We start from the raw sequence: 15969 nt of genomic DNA, 5'->3' as shown, positions 1-15969 counted from the left end.
GCCCATTCCATAAAAATGGGGCTCTATAGGAGAAAGCCCTGCCTCCGGCTGTTTGCGTAGAAATTCTAGGGACGGTAAGGATTCCTGTGTCTTGTGACCGTAGCGTACGTGTACGTATGTACGGCAGGACCAAATCGTAAGGATAGGTAAGAGCACGCCCATGTAATGCTTAGCAGTAAAACCTTGAAATCAGCCCTAGCCCTTAACAGGAAGCCAGAGTAGAGAGGCTTTCACTAGTAGCCGAGAGCTTTATGTTTATGACAGTTTGCAATGGGACACATGCAAAAATTGCATGTACTTTCAGAATTGCTTGGGTCCTGTTGGAGAACCTGGGCCTAGACACTGTTCACCTGGCATGAATACAAGTCATCCTGTTGGAGGCCAGGGATGTGCTGGTCATCACCATTACCCTTTGTGTACACATTACATTTACATTTACATTTAAGTCATTTAGCAGACGCTCTTATCCAGAGCGACTTACAAATTGGTGCTTTCACCTTATGACATCCAGTGGAACAGCCACTTTACAATAGTGTATCTAAGTCTTTTAAGGGGGGGGGGGGGTGAGAAGGATTACTTTATCCTATCCTAGGTATTCCTTAAAGAGGTGGGGTTTCAGGTGTCTCCGGAAGGTGGTGATTGACTCCGATGTCCTGGCGTCGTGAGGGAGTTTGTTCCACCATTGGGGGGCCAGAGCAGCGAACAGTTTTGACTGGGCTGAGTGGGAACTGTACTTCCTCAGTGGTAGGGAGGCGAGCAGGCCAGAGGTGGTTATGCATAGAAAAGCATTCTATTCTATTTGCATACACCCAAATAAAAACATCTACATCAACAAAAAACACTCAATCCTTTAGAAATAAGTAATTAATACATGGCATGTAAGAATAAGAACATTTGAGGTTCTTTAGTAACAATGAACATAAACCTGTGGAAGTTTTAAAAAATGTATTAGATGAGAAACATAAAACAGTAGACAGGCAGTGTGGACAAAGAGTAGAACTGCAGCATTAGAGTTCTCATGGCACACTGGAATGAAAAGGAACAACATTGTATTTTTAAGCACACACACATTCACAGATGTTAATACTTTTGCTGTAGAAGGCAGTTCCGTCTTTGTAAATTCAGAGGTTATGAAACCATCAAACCAACATATGGACATGTGCTGGGTTTGTGGTGGAATCAGTGACGGGAACAATGTTCCATATTTTTACCTCTGTGCAATTCACATTTCCCTTACTGCACAACCAGCTTTGCTGAGATCCACATTTCACCAGAATTATGGGATGAAACATGCTGTGCATTGTGGATACATTTACACACCAGCATATCTACAGGGATTCTGAGCTGGATGCAGAGTTTGAGGAAACATTGTCAAGTAATGCAATCACCCAAGCATTATGTGTCTTGTGTAGTGGGAAAGGCCTTAGCCCCAGATGGTTTCCAGATAAGCTAACCCCACTACTACCTCATATTTTAAAAGTGATACTCCTTTAACACTAAAATGGCTCTTATGGCCTCACATCTCTACTGAACCTACATTTACATTACATTTAAGTCATTTAGCAGACGCTCTTATCCAGAGCGACTTACAAATTGGTGCATTCACCTTATGACATCCAGTGGAACAGTAGTGCATCTAAATCTTTTAAGGGGGTGAGAGGGATTACTTTATCCTATCCTAGGTATTCCTTAAAGAGGTGGGGTTTCAGGTGTCTCCGGAAGGTGGTGATTGACTCCGCTGTCCTGGCGTCGTGAGGGAGTTTGTTCCACCATTGGGGGGCCAGAGCAGCGAACAGTTTTGACTGGGCTGAGCGGGAACTGTACTTCCTCAGTGGTAGGGAGGCGAGCAGGCCAGAGGTGGATGAACGCAGTGCCCTTGTTTGGGTGTAGGGCCTGATCAGAGCCTGGAGGTACTGAGGTGCCGTTCCCCTCACAGCTCCGTAGGCAAGCACCATGGTCTTGTAGCGGATGCGAGCTTCAACTGGAAGCCAGTGGAGAGAGCGGAGGAGCGGGTGCCGTGAGAGAACTTGGGAAGGTTGAACACCAGACGGGCTGCGGCGTTCTGGATGAGTTGTAGGGTTTAATGGCACAGGCAGGGAGCCCAGCCAACAGCGAGTTGCAGTAATCCAGACGGGAGATGACGAGTGCCTGGATTAGGACCTGCGCCGCTTCCTGTGTGAGGCAGGGTCGTACTCTGCGGATGTTGTAGAGCATGAACCTACAGGAACGGGCCACCGCCTTGATGTTAGTTGAGAACGACAGGGTGTTGTCCAGGATCACGCCAAGGTTCTTAGCGCTCTGGGAGGAGGACACAATGGAGTTGTCAACCGTGATGGCGAGATCATGGAACGGGCAGTCCTTCCCCGGGAGGAAGAGCAGCTCCGTCTTGCCGAGGTTCAGCTTGAGGTGGTGATCCGTCATCCACACTGATATGTCTGCCAGACATGCAGAGATGCGATTCGCCACCTGGTCATCAGAAGGGGAAAGGAGAAGATTAATTGTGTGTCGTCTGCATAGCAATGATAGGAGAGACCATGTGAGGTTATGACAGAGCCAAGTGACTTGGTGTATAGCGAGAATAGGAGAGGGCCTAGAACAGAGCCCTGGGGGACACCAGTGGTGAGAGCACGTGGTGTGGAGACGGATTCTCGCCACGCCACCTGGTAGGAGCGACCTGTCAGGTAGGACGCAATCAAGCGTGGGCCGCGCCGGAGATGCCCAACTCGGAGAGGGTGGAGAGGAGGATCTGATGGTTCACAGTATCGAAGGCAGCCGATAGGTCTAGAAGGATGAGAGCAGAGGAGAGAGAGTTAGCTTTAGCAGTGCAGAGCGCCTCCGTGATACAGAGAAGAGCAGTCTCAGTTGAATGACTAGTCTTGAAACCTGACTGATTTGGATCAAGAAGGTCATTCTGAGAGAGATAGCGGGAGAGCTGGCCAAGGACGGCACGTTCAAGAGTTTTGGAGAGAAAAGAAAGAAGGGATACTGGTCTGTAGTTGTTGACATCGGAGGGATCGAGTGTAGGTTTTTTCAGAAGGGGTGCAACTCTCGCTCTCTTGAAGACGAAAGGGACTTAGCCAGCGGTCAGTGATGAGTTGATGAGCGAGGTGAGGTAAGGGAGAAGGTCTCCGGAAATGGTCTGGAGAAGAGAGGAGGGGATAGGGTCAAGCGGGCAGGTTGTTGGGCGGCCGGCCGTCACAAGACGCGAGATTTCATCTGGAGAGAGAGGGGAGAAAGAGGTCAGAGCACAGGGTAGGGCAGTGTGAGCAGAACCAGCGGTGTCGTTTGACTTAGCAAACGAGGATCGGATGTCGTCGACCTTCTTTTCAAAATGGTTGACGAAGTCATCTGCAGAGAGGGAGGAGGGGGGATTCAGGAGGGAGGAGAAGGTTGCAAAGAGCTTCCTAGGGTTAGAGGCAGATGCTTGGAATTTAGAGTGGTAGAAAGTGGCTTTAGCAGCAGAGAGAGAAGAGGAAAATGTAGAGAGGAGGGAGTGAAAGGATGTCAGGTCCGCAGGGAGGCGAGTTTTCTCCATTTCCGCTCGGCTGCCCGGAGCCCTGTTCTGTGAGCTCGCAATGAGTCGTCGAGCCACGGAGCGGGAGGGGAGGACCGAGCCGGCCTGGAGGATAGGGGACATAGAGAGTCAAAGGATGCAGAAAGGGAGGAGAGGAGGGTTGAGGAGGCAGAATCAGGAGATAGGTTGGAGAAGGTTTGAGCAGAGGGAAGAGATGATAGGATGGAAGAGGAGAGAGTAGCGGGGGAGAGAGAGCGAAGGTTGGGACGGCGCGATACCATCCGAGTAGGGGCAGTGTGGGAGGTGTTGGATGAGAGCGAGAGGGAAAAGGATACAAGGTAGTGGTCGGAGACTTGGAGGGAGTTGCAATGAGGTTAGTGGAAGAACAGCATCTAGTAAAGATGAGGTCGAGCGTATTTCCTGCCTTGTGAGTAGGGGGGAAGGTGAGAGGGTGAGGTCAAAAGAGGAGAGGAGTGGAAAGAAGGAGGCAGAGAGGAATGAGTCAAAGGTAGACGTGGGAGGTTAAAGTCGCCCAGAACTGTGAGAGGTGAGCCGTCCTCAGGAAAGGAGCTTATCAAGGCATCAAGCTCATTGATGAACTCTCCGAGGGAACCTGGAGGGCGATAAATGATAAGGATGTTAAGCTTGAAAGGGCTGGTAACTGTGACAGCATGGAATTCAAAGGAGGCGATAGACAGATGGGTAAGGGAGAAAGAGAGAATGACCACTTGGGAGAGATGAGGATCCCGGTGCCACCACCCCGCTGACCAGAAGCTCTCGGGGTGTGCGAGAACACGTGGGCAGACGAAGAGAGAGCAGTAGGAGTAGCAGTGTTGTCTGTGGTGATCCATGTTTCCGTCAGTGCCAAGAAGTCGAGGGACTGAGGGAGGCATAGGCTGAGATGAACTCTGCCTTGTTGGCCGCAGATCGGCAGTTCCAGAGGCTACCGGAGACCTGGAACTCCACGTGGGTCGTGCGCGCTGGGACCACCAGATTAGGTGGCGCGGCCACGCGGTGTGGAGCGTTTGTATGGTCTGTGCAGAGAGGAGAGAACAGGGATAGACAGACACATAGTTGACAGGCTACACAAGAGGCTACGCTAATGCAAAGGAGATTGGAATGACAAGTGGACTACACGTCTCGAATGTTCAGAAAGTTAAGCTTACGTAGCAAGAATCTTATTGACTAAAATGATTAAAATGATACAGTACTGCTCAAGTAGGCTAGCTGGCAGAGGCTGCGTTGTTGACTATGTAGGCTAGCTGGCAGTGTCTGCGTTGTTGACACTACACTAATCAAGTCGTTCCGTTGAGTGTAATAGTTTCTACTGTGCTACTGTGCTGCTATTCGGGGCTAGCTGGCTAGCTAGCAGTGTTGATTACGTTACGTTGCGTTAAAAGAACGACAATAGCTGGCTAGCTAACCTAGGAAATCCTTTAAGACTACACAATTATCTTTGATACAAAGACGGCTATGTAGCTAATAAATGTAACTTTGAGTTGTCTCGACATGGCTATACATATTCATGGTACGAGGCTAATCGCATGGCCTGACATAAAGCTAATCACTAAAGTGTATAGCTAGAATCTGTCATCTCCAAAGATCAGATGGGATTGATAAAGAACAGGCATTCTTCATTTTATGGAAGGCAAAGTATGTGGACACCCCGATGCTGACAGGTGCAGACAGGAGCACACAGCCATCCAATCTCCACAGACGAACACTGGCAGTAGAACGGCCCGCACTGAAGAGCCCATAATTGAATTGCACAAACCAAGTGTGGCAAACAGTGGAACTGAGAGTAAGTAAATAATCATGTTTAGGTTATCATCTCTCCTGTCGTCTTCTTGAACAGAAGTAGCTGTCATGTCACACAAACATGTTTAGTTTCCGTTCCTGATTTCTTCCTTACCACACACAAGACATACTCCAAAAATGAAATTCTCATCATTTTTTCTTCCCTATTTTTCTTCTCTTACCGTTATTCTCCTCAGCAGCACCACCACATGCCTTGTGGCGTATTGCACAAGAGAGAGACACAGATCCCCTTGCATATTTACATGGTTCTTAGAGCAACTGGTCTCACATCCACACTGTCCTCTGGTCAAACATGAAGTCCTCTCTGGTGTTCACATTGATGTTCACTGGTCTTGTCTCCATCTTCCCTCAGGTAAGGACACTGTCCTGCTCAGCCCAGAATACATGTTTTCTATATGACATGTAGGAACAATAAGCAACAGCAAAATCTCTACAAAAAGAAATGTCAATATTGTTCTGCAGATGTGTACTATAATATTGTTCTGCAGATGTGTACTATAATATTGTTCTGCAGATGTGTACTATAATATTGTTCTGCAGATGTGTACTATAATATTGTTCTGCAGATGTGTACTATAATATTGTTCTGCAGATGTGTACTATAATATTGTTCTGCAGATGTGTACTATAATATTGTTCTGCAGATGTGTACTATAATATTGTTCTGCAGATGTGTACTATAATATTGTTCTGCAGATGTGTACTATAATATTGTTCTGCAGATGTGTACTATAATATTGTTTGCTCTCTCATTTCGCCCAGTCTTCGCCCAGTGACTGTGTGTGTGACCTGAAGAACTCTGAGCACCCCTTCCCTCATGACAAGCTGCAGACTGTAGAGAACAGTGCCTCAAAGTGCACTAAAAACATCACTCCACAGCAGGTAAGAGACATGCTTCGAAAATCCTATTTCTAAATTCCCACTTTCTCTAAAACAATTACTACAAATAGTGAGAAACAGATCTCTGATATTTCACATAATTTAATTGTGAATCAAATAAGAAGAAGCAGATATTTCACCTTTCATTGTGTATCAAAGTCAATCAAGTAATATTGGATGTTCCCTATAAAAGGGTCATTCTGCTGTCCCCAAATGAGAAGCCTTTTTGGTTCCAGGTAAAACCATTTTTGGTTCCAGGTAGAACCATTATGGGTTCCATGCTGTGGAAAGGGTTCTACATGGAACCCCAAACAGTTCTACTTGGAACCAAAAGGGTTCTATCTGGAACTAACAAGGGTTCTTCAAAGGGTTCTCCTGTGGGGACAGCCAAAGAACCCTTTTAGATTCTACACAGTACCTTTTTTTCTAAAGAGTGTATCTCCTGTTCACCTGTAGACTATGGAGGTGGAGGGTCTGTTGCTGGGTCTGAAGAGGCGTCTACCCCAGCTGGAGGCTGACGTGTCAGTGCTGGAGCAGGAGGACGATGGGGATCTGTATGGGACGGTGTCTCTTCAGGTCATAGAGAATGAACTGTCGGAGATCCAGAACCTCATCGCCAAACTCAACAGTACCACTCACAGCCACCAACGCCTCAACACAGACACTGCTGAACAGGTAAGGAGCCTTACTGGAGATCAAACTCTATTTTACTCAAGAAGTTGCCTAAAATACTTTACCTTAGCAATGGTCATGCCACATCGGATTAAAAATGCATTATAGTTAGATCATATACTGTATGAACATGTATGACTACCATTTACAGTATGAGTTTAGAGGTGTTGTAGAGAAGTGTCAATGCTCAGTTTGATTATATGTGTTGAGGAATGATCAGGTGCTCTTCTTCCCAGCTGCAGGAGCTCAAAGAAGAGATGGGGAAGCTGGAGAAATTTGACAACATGCAGGTGGTCAGGGGAAAGGAGGTTAACAAACGTCTGAGGAGGGACTTGGACCAGTGCCAGAACGGCCACCATCCTACTGCCCCACCCCCTGAACCTGCACCTGGTTCGTCTTCGCATGCCTTCTCCCACAGCAACGCCTGTATTGAAATCTAAAACCTTCTGCATTTCAATCGTTTTTTGATACTCTGGTGTCACTGTCATCATGTTCATTCTGTGTCTCATGTAGGAAACTGTCCCCTGGGACACCTCCGGAGCGTGACTGGTCCCAACACATATTCAGTCACTGAATATGGTGCCTCATATGCTTATGGCTCCTGGGGTCGCGACCCCAAACCTGCTGCAGGGAAGGAGAGCTGGTTTTGGATAGTGCCTTTGACTTCAAGCAATGTCTTCTCTAACTTTGTGAGACTTTATAGCAGCCTGAGCTCTCTGGTTGTGGGGGTCAGTGTTCCAGGCACTGTGGCGATTCACTCCTCCAACCCCACCACCAACACCATCCAGGGGCCTAACGTTGTAATGTATGGGGACGCGCTCTACTACAACTGCTACAACAAGGACGCTGTCTGCCGCTTCAACATCACAGCAAAGACAGTCACCACCGTGGGCCTGCCCAAAGGTACTGGGTTCAACAGCAAGTTCAACTTCTGCCATCTGGATGCTTGTTATGGTTACACTGACATGGACTTGGCTACTGATGAGTCTGGTGTCTGGGTGATCTACAGCACCCCTGATAACTTTGGTAACCTGGTCCTCGCTGAGGTGATCCCTGACAGTCCTCCCACCCTGGGCCGGACCTGGACCACTTCAGCTCACAAGCGTGCTGTGACCAACACCTTTATGGCGTGCGGTGTGCTCTACGCCACGCGGTACCTGAGTAAGGAAGCAGAGGAGATCTTCTACTCCTTTGATACTGTGAGCGGCCGGGAGCGTTATGACATCGGTATGGAGATCAAGAAGATGTCCACCAACATCCAGTCCCTCAACTACAGCCCCGTTGACCACATGCTGTATGCCTACAGTGATTCGATGGTTGTTTCCTACAAGGTTAATTTTGGGTAAACCTTATACAACTTGACAGTGTGTATTTAGCTTTTTTTCCAGATCTTTACCACCTCCCGCATCAGTGGAAGCAAGAGTAAAACACATTGTCAATCTTTTTTTTTTATAAAACCAGGGTTGCAAAGAAATGCATTGATTAAACATGTGACTATACTGACAGTTTTTTATTTGTTTTCATTACATGTTCAATACATGGACAGAGACCACTTACAGTACATATATTTCAACTTTACATTTCACATTTTATGACGAAGCAGGTAAGATTCAACCCTACTATCTCTGTGAACAGAAACAATGCTGGGAGACTCCTGTGAAACCAAACAGTCTGAAAACAACTTTGTCCTCAATATAAATCAATCAATAATACTATAGTAATGATAATACACGGGGACCAGTAATACCACAGATAACTCCATTCTATTGTTATATAAAAAGAGGAACTCAAGGAAAGAGGAACCAAAATGCGGAATGTGTCACAATACAATAGTGTTGGAGTCCTCTTGCAGTTAACCTGCTCTAAAAACAGTGAGTATCTACAGCGCAGGGAAGACGTGGAAGGAGTTGGGGTGTAGGGTGGTCAGGTTAGCAGGTACAAGCCCTAGGGGGTAATGGCGGTGGGTGGGTGGAAGGGGGCACTTTGACTATACTGTACAGCATTTCAAAGGGACAAATTACATTCAGGGCCCCCTAGGCAGTATGTTTGAGACTGAGGAAGGGGGCAGAATCAGGTCGGCACAGAGCTGACAGCAACAGTAGTCTTACAGAGAGAAAATGCATGGCAACAACGTTGAATATCACACTCCGGTGCATGAAAACAGATTGGAGGAGTAGAAAGGAGTGTTTGTTGTTCTGACTAGTCCTAATATCCTCTCACCGAAGCCCAATTTACACGTTTTATCACCCCTCTATTATCCCCTTTTCAGAACATTTTGTAGACCCTTCGCTCTCACACTCTGCATCTTCACAAATGAAAATGCCTCATTCATCCAGATAGAATCTCTGCTCTTTCCTACAATCTTGGCTGCAACCGCCCTGGGGTCCCTTGCACATTGGTACACTGTTGCTAGGCAGCACTATGAACAGAAAAGTGACCTCAGCTGATAGCCCTTTTGGGGCGACTGGATGTGTCTGTGAGGGGCGGGGAAGCTTGTGGTTTTGGTTGGAGGTGGTTGGGGTGGTTGGGGGTGGTTGGTGGTGGTTGGTGGTGGTTGGGGGTGGTTGGTGGTGGTTGGGGGTGGTTGGAGGTGGTTGGGGGTGGTTGGGGGTGGTTGGGGTGGGTGTTGCCCTACATTCCGAGCTTGGAGCAATGGGCTCCAAAAAAGCCCTGCCCCTTACAGACAGTCCCAGGAAGCACCCCTGCGGTAGTAGTTATCCCACTTCACCCCTGTTGGGGGAAACAGAGAGATTGACATTCAAATAGATGACAGGCAGCAGTTGTTACTGAAAATAAGGAATGCAAATCAAATGTAGAAAATTATTACAGTGCAAATTGTCAGGGACCCCAGTTCCTCAAAGGACCAGCCTGACTCAATGGGTAGTCCATCTCAGCAGCTAGCAGCACACACCTAGTCTCTCCAGTCACAACAACCAGTATTCCAGCTCAATAGCATTGTGAAAAAGGATATTGATTATCTGTGTAAGTTATGCATGGGTATGGATGTAAATACAATAACATTTGTTTTGTGATGACACATTGACTGTGTTTGCGTGTATGCGTACGTTTGTGTGGGCACGCGTGTGTTTTGTGCTACTGTGTGTCAATAAGTGCCAATATACTTTGGCTCGGTTCCCTTACAGAGCCCAGCCCTCATAGGTAAGTGTGCGTGTGTAGCTTTGGTATATTCTTTGTGTGGGGCTGAGTGCTGTAGAAGGAGAAGCCAGCTGTAGTTCCGTCTTGTGGTGCTGACATGAGAGAAGAACATCTCATATGTAACGGGTTCTGCCTTGGCTCCTAGGTCTGGTTTGGTTTGGGTCAAAATGTGATTGTCATTTGGGAGACCACTAAGAACCGATCCCCAGCAGAACCACTTCCATGTTGGGGAGGTGGAGATGACCGTGGCCACACTAACTATATAGGAATGGATGCTCCTACTAGTGGCTATAGGGTATATAGAATCACACTACGTTCATTAATGCTTCTGTATGACAGGGGATGTGGAGTGGGAATACTAGTGCCTGTGACACAGATACATCCTTCAGGTAGAGAGGCATATCCACTGTGTGATGTAAAACTCTCTAAAATATAGTAGGTTGTGTGCTGCTTTCTGTCAAATCTGGGACCTCCCAGACAAAGGCCCATAATCTCTGCTGTCCTATTGTTCAAGACAAATAGGATGAATAGTACCAACTACAACAAGATGTCCTCTTGCTAGCATGTCTTCTCTCCTATGACCAACTACCTTCACTGACTACATACAACCCACTTAACTACCATCATTGATCACCTCACAGAGATTGTCATCAGACAAGCGGATGAGTGTGGGAGGGACCTGAGTGGAGGGGTGCCAGGGGGCAGATGGGTCTGAGTGGAAGGAGGAGGGGGGCAGGTTTAGGGCAAGGGGAGCAGGGAAAAGGCAAAGGGGGGAGAAGACACTGAGCAAAACACAAATGACACACAAAAGCAAAACTGCTTACAAAGTTTAAGGGAAAGAGTAATACGTTGGTGTCAGTTTTTACAATGAGGGGAGGAGGTGACAGAAGTTGTCAAATACTGAGGGATTTGGGGTAATACTACAACAAAGACATAGAGAGATAGATAGAGAAGACATCCTCCACCTACCATTTAAAAGTAGAAACTCCTCTCTCTCTCTCTCTCTCTCTCTCTCTCTCTCTCTCTCTCTCTCTCTCTCTCTCTCTCTCTCCTCACTCTCTCTCTCTATCCATCCCTATCTCCAACCCACGTCTGTGTGTGTGTGGGGGTTCAGCAAGACACTTCCATGGTGTGGCTGACCTGGCCCTCATTGCTGTCAGAGTGTGTAAAACCCCGGATACGAGAACTCTCAATGGAGCTGCCACTGGTGAGGGAGGCCGTCCGGGAGCGGGCCAGACGGGTCATACTGGCAGACGGCACTGAGAGAGAGGGGGAGAGGGAGAGAGAGAGGGAGGGGGAGAGAGAGAGAGAGAGAGAGAGAGAGAGGAGGGGGAGAGAGAGAGAGAGAGAGAGAGAGAGAGAGAGAGAGAGAGAGAGAGGGGGAGAGAGAGAGAGAGAGAGAGAGAGAGAGAGAGAGAGAGAGAGGGAGGGGGAGAGAGAGAGAGAGAGAGAGAGAGAGAGAGAGAGAGAGAGAGGGAGGGGGAGATAGAGAGAGGGAGGGAGGGGGAGAGAGAGAGGGGGGGAGAATGAGAGAACGAGAGAGAGAGAGAGAGAGAGAGAGAGAGAGAGAGAGAGGGGGGGTGGATGGATGGAGGGAGAGAGAGAGAGAAAGAAAGAACAAAAGTGGGGAAGACAATATTTGTATTTAAACAATGGCAAAGCTAAGTCAATATGAGCTAACCACTGGGAGAAATGGGACAACATGCCAATGTGTAAACTGAAAAGTAACACCCAAGCCGCTAGTGCGGCAAGGCAGCTAGCTGTAACAAACATTCCTGCTAGCTATGGATGCTTGAGAGTTTCTGTAAAGCCATTAACATGTGCCTGCAACTCTGCATGCAGACACATTCCCCCTGCTACAGTACAGCAGGACCATGCAATGGGACTGTGAGGAAAGTCTGAACGCTGCAGAGGAGTAGATCTCCGTCAGCTCCCCCTCCTGCAAGCGTTATCCTGCTCCTGAACTTATCTGTCAACATTTTGCAATTGTCTTAGAGTAGAGCTATGACCATTTTATTGCATGGAAAACATGAACCTTGAGTAACAATGACCAAAAATGTTCAACTTGGGAAGTAGCAGTTCCAACACATTGGGAGCTCTGTCTGAAGGTCTGTTTTCCATTGAGGCACATAATCCCAGTGCACATGCTCATACATTTAGCTGCAGTAAAGGCAGGTACTTCAAAACATGCCTATTGGCTGTAATTCTCCATTTAAAATATGACAAGTTCTATCCTAGTCGTTTCCATGCTAATATTTCTAAAAAAGTTGCTTCACTTGGACACTACAATGTGCCAATGAGTGTTCAACACTGGATCATAAATAGCTGTATGCCATGCAAAGAGCAAGATAGGGAATGCAATGGCAGGGATGGGAAAAAAAGTAGCAATAGCATATTTTTCCTTAGGCTGAGGAAAAACACATTTAGAAAATAAATACAAAATGTAATAAAATCTTTAAGATTGCCAAAGACCAGAAATCAAGCGCTAAAACAAAGAACATTTTTATAATAAGTCAAAAGGCAGATATGTGATCATCATCACTGCACATGTAGGGGAAAAAGAGAGGAGGTCAGAGGTCAGAGGTGAACAGCAAACAGGAAGTACCTGGCCCACCACTCAACCTCCGATCCTTCACATACGCAACTGAGAGAAGTCAGGAAAACAGAGGGCAAGATTAACACAACAGGTCCCTGCAATAGACATCACATCACACCAAACCAAACAACATACTGTATTCACAACATATTCACAACAAAGTCAGAACACGATCTCACATTCAGAACAACGCAACATACAGACAGTGTCTAAACAGAGGATTAAAACACACAAGGGGGAAGAACAATGTATTTCTAAGGTACAGTATGGAGAGATAAACTCAATCAAGGTAGTGATGCCTAGTTTCTGAGAGACCACAAACCCACACACACACAGTCTCATACACTCACTCATATGTGACAAAGGATTTGAATCTGGTTCTAGAGACTTACTGTAGCCCATCCCCTGGAGGAAGTACTTGAATGCTTCGGACAGTTTTCCAGGCTATAAAACAACAAGGAGAATACTGTAAGAAACTTGACTCTGTGAAACCCTGACCCCAGATGAGGTCAATGACCTCTGAGGAGTGCTGTGGTGAGTCCTATAGAGACAACCCTCTCATGGTGGCAGAACGTTTTATAAAAAAGGAACTTGAGGGTCGGTAGAGGGTTATAGGGAGGCACCATGTAGAGGTTGAGGGGCATTTTAAAGAGGAAGTTAGGGGTCATCTGAGAGTTGTGTCAGAAGAGAAACTAGAGGAAGTAAAGGGGAAATGGAGGTGGGGCAGAGAGGAAGAAGTATTTGAATGTTAAATGAGAAGATGCGAAGAGCCATCTGAAGGCAGTGTTCTGACCTGTGTGAGCTGAGGGAGTCCACCAGAGTCAGCCATCTGAAGGTGAGAACAGGAACAGAACCATAGTTAGTCATATGCTAAATCTTTATTTCAAATGGTTTAACAAACTACAGCATGTAAAATCCAATTAATTACCTAATTAATGAATGATTTGAATCAATAAAGACAATCCAATAAAGATGAATAATCTTCAACATTACTTTGCACTCATACCTTTAAGAAGGTGGTGTTGGTTGGGTCAAGTTTGGAATTGCATTCGACCTTGAGAAAAACAACAACATATTAAATGACGAGGGCCAAGTTGCTTGGATATTAATGTTCTCAGATAAATAAAAAAATCTTGAAATCAATAGGATTTCAGGGATGTAGATGTTGTGAATGGAAGAGACGCTTGGAGGGAGGGAGGGATGACCCAGATAATGCAGTCTGCTGCAGTGATGAGTCATTCCAACACATTTGAGGCTACGAAGTCACAGCCAGGGGTGTGTACAGATGTGCGCTGGCACACACCCATCTCTCAGAACAATAACAAAGAAATGGAGAGATGGCTTTCTAGGTGAAAACAGGTCCCTGACCCTCTATCCTCTATCCTCTTTCTCCCTCTCCCTCTCCTCTCCCTCTCTCTCGCTCAAGATGAAATGAGCAGCAGGGTTCTTCACATCAAATAGCATGAAATATTAAAGTGACCTCCATCTGTTTTTAATCTCTCTCTCTCTCTCTCTCTCTCTCTCTCTCTCTCTCTCTCTCTGTTTCTCTCCCTGTGTCTCTCTCTCTCTCTGTTTCTCTCCCTCTGTTTCTCTGTCTCTGTCTCTGTCTCTCTCTCTCTCTCTCTCTCTCTCTCTCTTTCTCTCTCTCTCTCTCTCTCTCTCACTCTCTCTCTCTCTCTCTCCCTCTCCAGATGAAATGAGAAGCAGGGTGCTTCACACCAAATAGCATCAAATATTAAAGTGACCTCCATCTGTCATATCTCTGTCTTCATATCTCTCTCTCACTCTCCCCCACCCCACCTCCTCCTTCTGTTTTTGGTATCCCACCCACCTTCCCGACCTTCCGCCCTCCCTCCCTAACTAACTAGGTTGTATAACCTCTCATTCTACTCCTCTCCCCTTCCCATCCCCTCCTCCCATCACTACATCTTTCCTCAATTTACTGACCTACTTCTGTTTCTCTCAGTGAGGGCAAACATTTACCTCTCAGCATGCCAAGTGCAGCACAGAGCCACATAGAGGGAGGGGATTAAGGGGGGGCAGGCAGGGCGGGATATCATAAACAGCAGGGGAGGGTACAGGAGGGCAGGTAGGCGGGGAGGGAGGTGAGACAGGGAGTGAGGGAGATGAGACAGGGAGTGAGGGAGATGAGACAGGGAGTGAGGGAGATGAGACAGGGAGGGAGGTGAGACAGGGAGTGAGGGAGTGAGACAGGGAGTGAGGGAGTGAGACAGGGAGTGAGGGAGATGAGACAGGGAGTGAGGGAGACGAGACAGGTAGTGAGGGAGATGAGACAGGGAGTGAGGGAGATGAGACAGGGAGTGAGGGAGGTGAGATAGGGAGTGAGGGAGATGAGACAGGGAGTGAGGGAGATGAGACAGGGAGTGAGGGAGGTGAGATAGGGAGTGAGGGAGATGAGACAGGGAGTGAGGGAGGTGAGATAGGGAGTGAGGGAGATGAGACAGGGAGTGAGGGAGATGAGACAGGGAGTGAGGGAGATGAGATAGGGAGTGAGGGAGATGAGACAGGGAGTGAGGGAGGAGAGACAGGGAGTGAGGGAGATGAGACAGGGAGTGAGGGAGATGAGACAGGGAGTGAGGGAGATGAGACAGGGAGTGAGGGAGATGAGATAGGGAGTGAGGGAGATGAGACAGGGAGTGAGGGAGATGAGACAGGGAGTGAGGGAGATGAGACAGGGAGTGAGGGAGATGAGACAGGGAGTGAGGGAGATGAGACAGGGAGTGAGGGAGATGAGACAGAGAGGGGAGGAAGTAGGTGGTAGAGAAGGAAGAGATAGAAATGGAGAGAAGGTGTAGAAGGAAGAGGACTCACCACTCCCTCCTCAGCTGGAGCGTTGTCACCAACAACCAGCATGACGGGGCACCTAGAAACACAGAGCACAGATCAGCAAACAACACAAACACATGTACACAAACAGTAAACATGGCAAATCCCAAGTAACCTGTTATGAATGATAAGGGTACTTAAACACTATTCGCCAATGACATGAAGGACCATGTAGAATTGTCTAGTGTAGTAGAGAGACTAACTTCAGGGTCTTGGCATTGATGATGGTCCCGGTGCGGTTCATCTCCAGATCCCTACGGCTGAGAAGGGGAAGAAAACTGTGGGACACACTGCTTACATTCTCTCACAGAATATAGAACTCTTCCCATCTGCCACACACACACACAGTCTGAAGTTTGTGTTTGTGTGTGTGTGTTACCTGTTGTACATGTTCCAGAAGAGCTGCAGGTTGACCTGGTTGACAGTGTTGTTGATCTGTTGACGGTAGCTCTGGACCAGCTCTGTGTTGTTCATCAGCTCCTCCTGT

The 15969-nt window shown here is 47.3% G+C and overlaps 2 protein-coding genes across 10 annotated transcripts in view; one reads left to right on the top strand and one right to left on the bottom strand.

The window, feature by feature from the left end:
• Positions 1 to 5543: 5543 nt before the first annotated feature.
• LOC115109301 (olfactomedin-4-like) lies at positions 5544 to 8382 on the top strand. Its single transcript, XM_029634060.2, has 5 exons — positions 5544 to 5684; positions 6095 to 6214; positions 6668 to 6886; positions 7120 to 7273; positions 7397 to 8382. The coding sequence occupies exons 1-5, from the start codon at positions 5625 to 5627 to the stop codon at positions 8227 to 8229; spliced, it is 1386 nt and encodes a 461-aa protein (XP_029489920.1). The 5' UTR covers positions 5544 to 5624; the 3' UTR covers positions 8230 to 8382.
• LOC115109302 (protein NDRG4-like) overlaps positions 8375 to 15969 on the bottom strand; it is a 30834-nt gene continuing 23239 nt past the window's right edge. For 5 of the 9 annotated variants that reach the window (XM_029634064.2, XM_029634065.2, XM_065009708.1 and 2 more), the window contains 8 exons: positions 15862 to 15965; positions 15686 to 15742; positions 15468 to 15519; positions 13642 to 13689; positions 13429 to 13464; positions 13028 to 13079; positions 12645 to 12683; positions 8375 to 11298 (listed from right to left, as the gene is read on the bottom strand). In XM_029634064.2, the coding sequence (XP_029489924.1) occupies positions 11150 to 11298; positions 12645 to 12683; positions 13028 to 13079; positions 13429 to 13464; positions 13642 to 13689; positions 15468 to 15519; positions 15686 to 15742; positions 15862 to 15965 (537 nt within the window). In that variant the 3' untranslated portion in view covers positions 8375 to 11149. The remainder of the gene's footprint in view (positions 11299 to 12644; positions 12684 to 13027; positions 13080 to 13428; positions 13465 to 13641; positions 13690 to 15467; positions 15520 to 15685; positions 15743 to 15861; positions 15966 to 15969) is intronic. The other 4 variants (XM_029634063.2, XM_029634067.2, XM_029634061.2 and 1 more) reach the window with 3 other exon arrangements.

The sequence above is a fragment of the Oncorhynchus nerka genome, linkage group LG25 (assembly GCF_034236695.1).
Source record: "Oncorhynchus nerka isolate Pitt River linkage group LG25, Oner_Uvic_2.0, whole genome shotgun sequence".
Lineage (NCBI taxonomy): Eukaryota > Metazoa > Chordata > Actinopteri > Salmoniformes > Salmonidae > Oncorhynchus > Oncorhynchus nerka.
The sequence above is the reverse complement of the archived record's forward strand: the minus strand, read 5'-3'. Positions and strand labels throughout refer to the sequence as shown.

What these genes read in the sequence shown, in the direction of transcription:
- LOC115109301 (XM_029634060.2), top strand. Translation starts at nt 5,625, where the DNA reads ATGAAGTCCTCTCTGGTGTTCACATTGATGTTCACTGGTCTTGTCTCC. An exon ending in TTGTCTCCATCTTCCCTCAG is followed by an intron (nt 5,685 to 6,094) that starts GTAAGGACACTG and finishes CATTTCGCCCAG; the next exon opens with TCTTCGCCCAGTGACTGTGT. An exon ending in ACACAGACACTGCTGAACAG is followed by an intron (nt 6,887 to 7,119) that starts GTAAGGAGCCTT and finishes TCTTCTTCCCAG; the next exon opens with CTGCAGGAGCTCAAAGAAGA.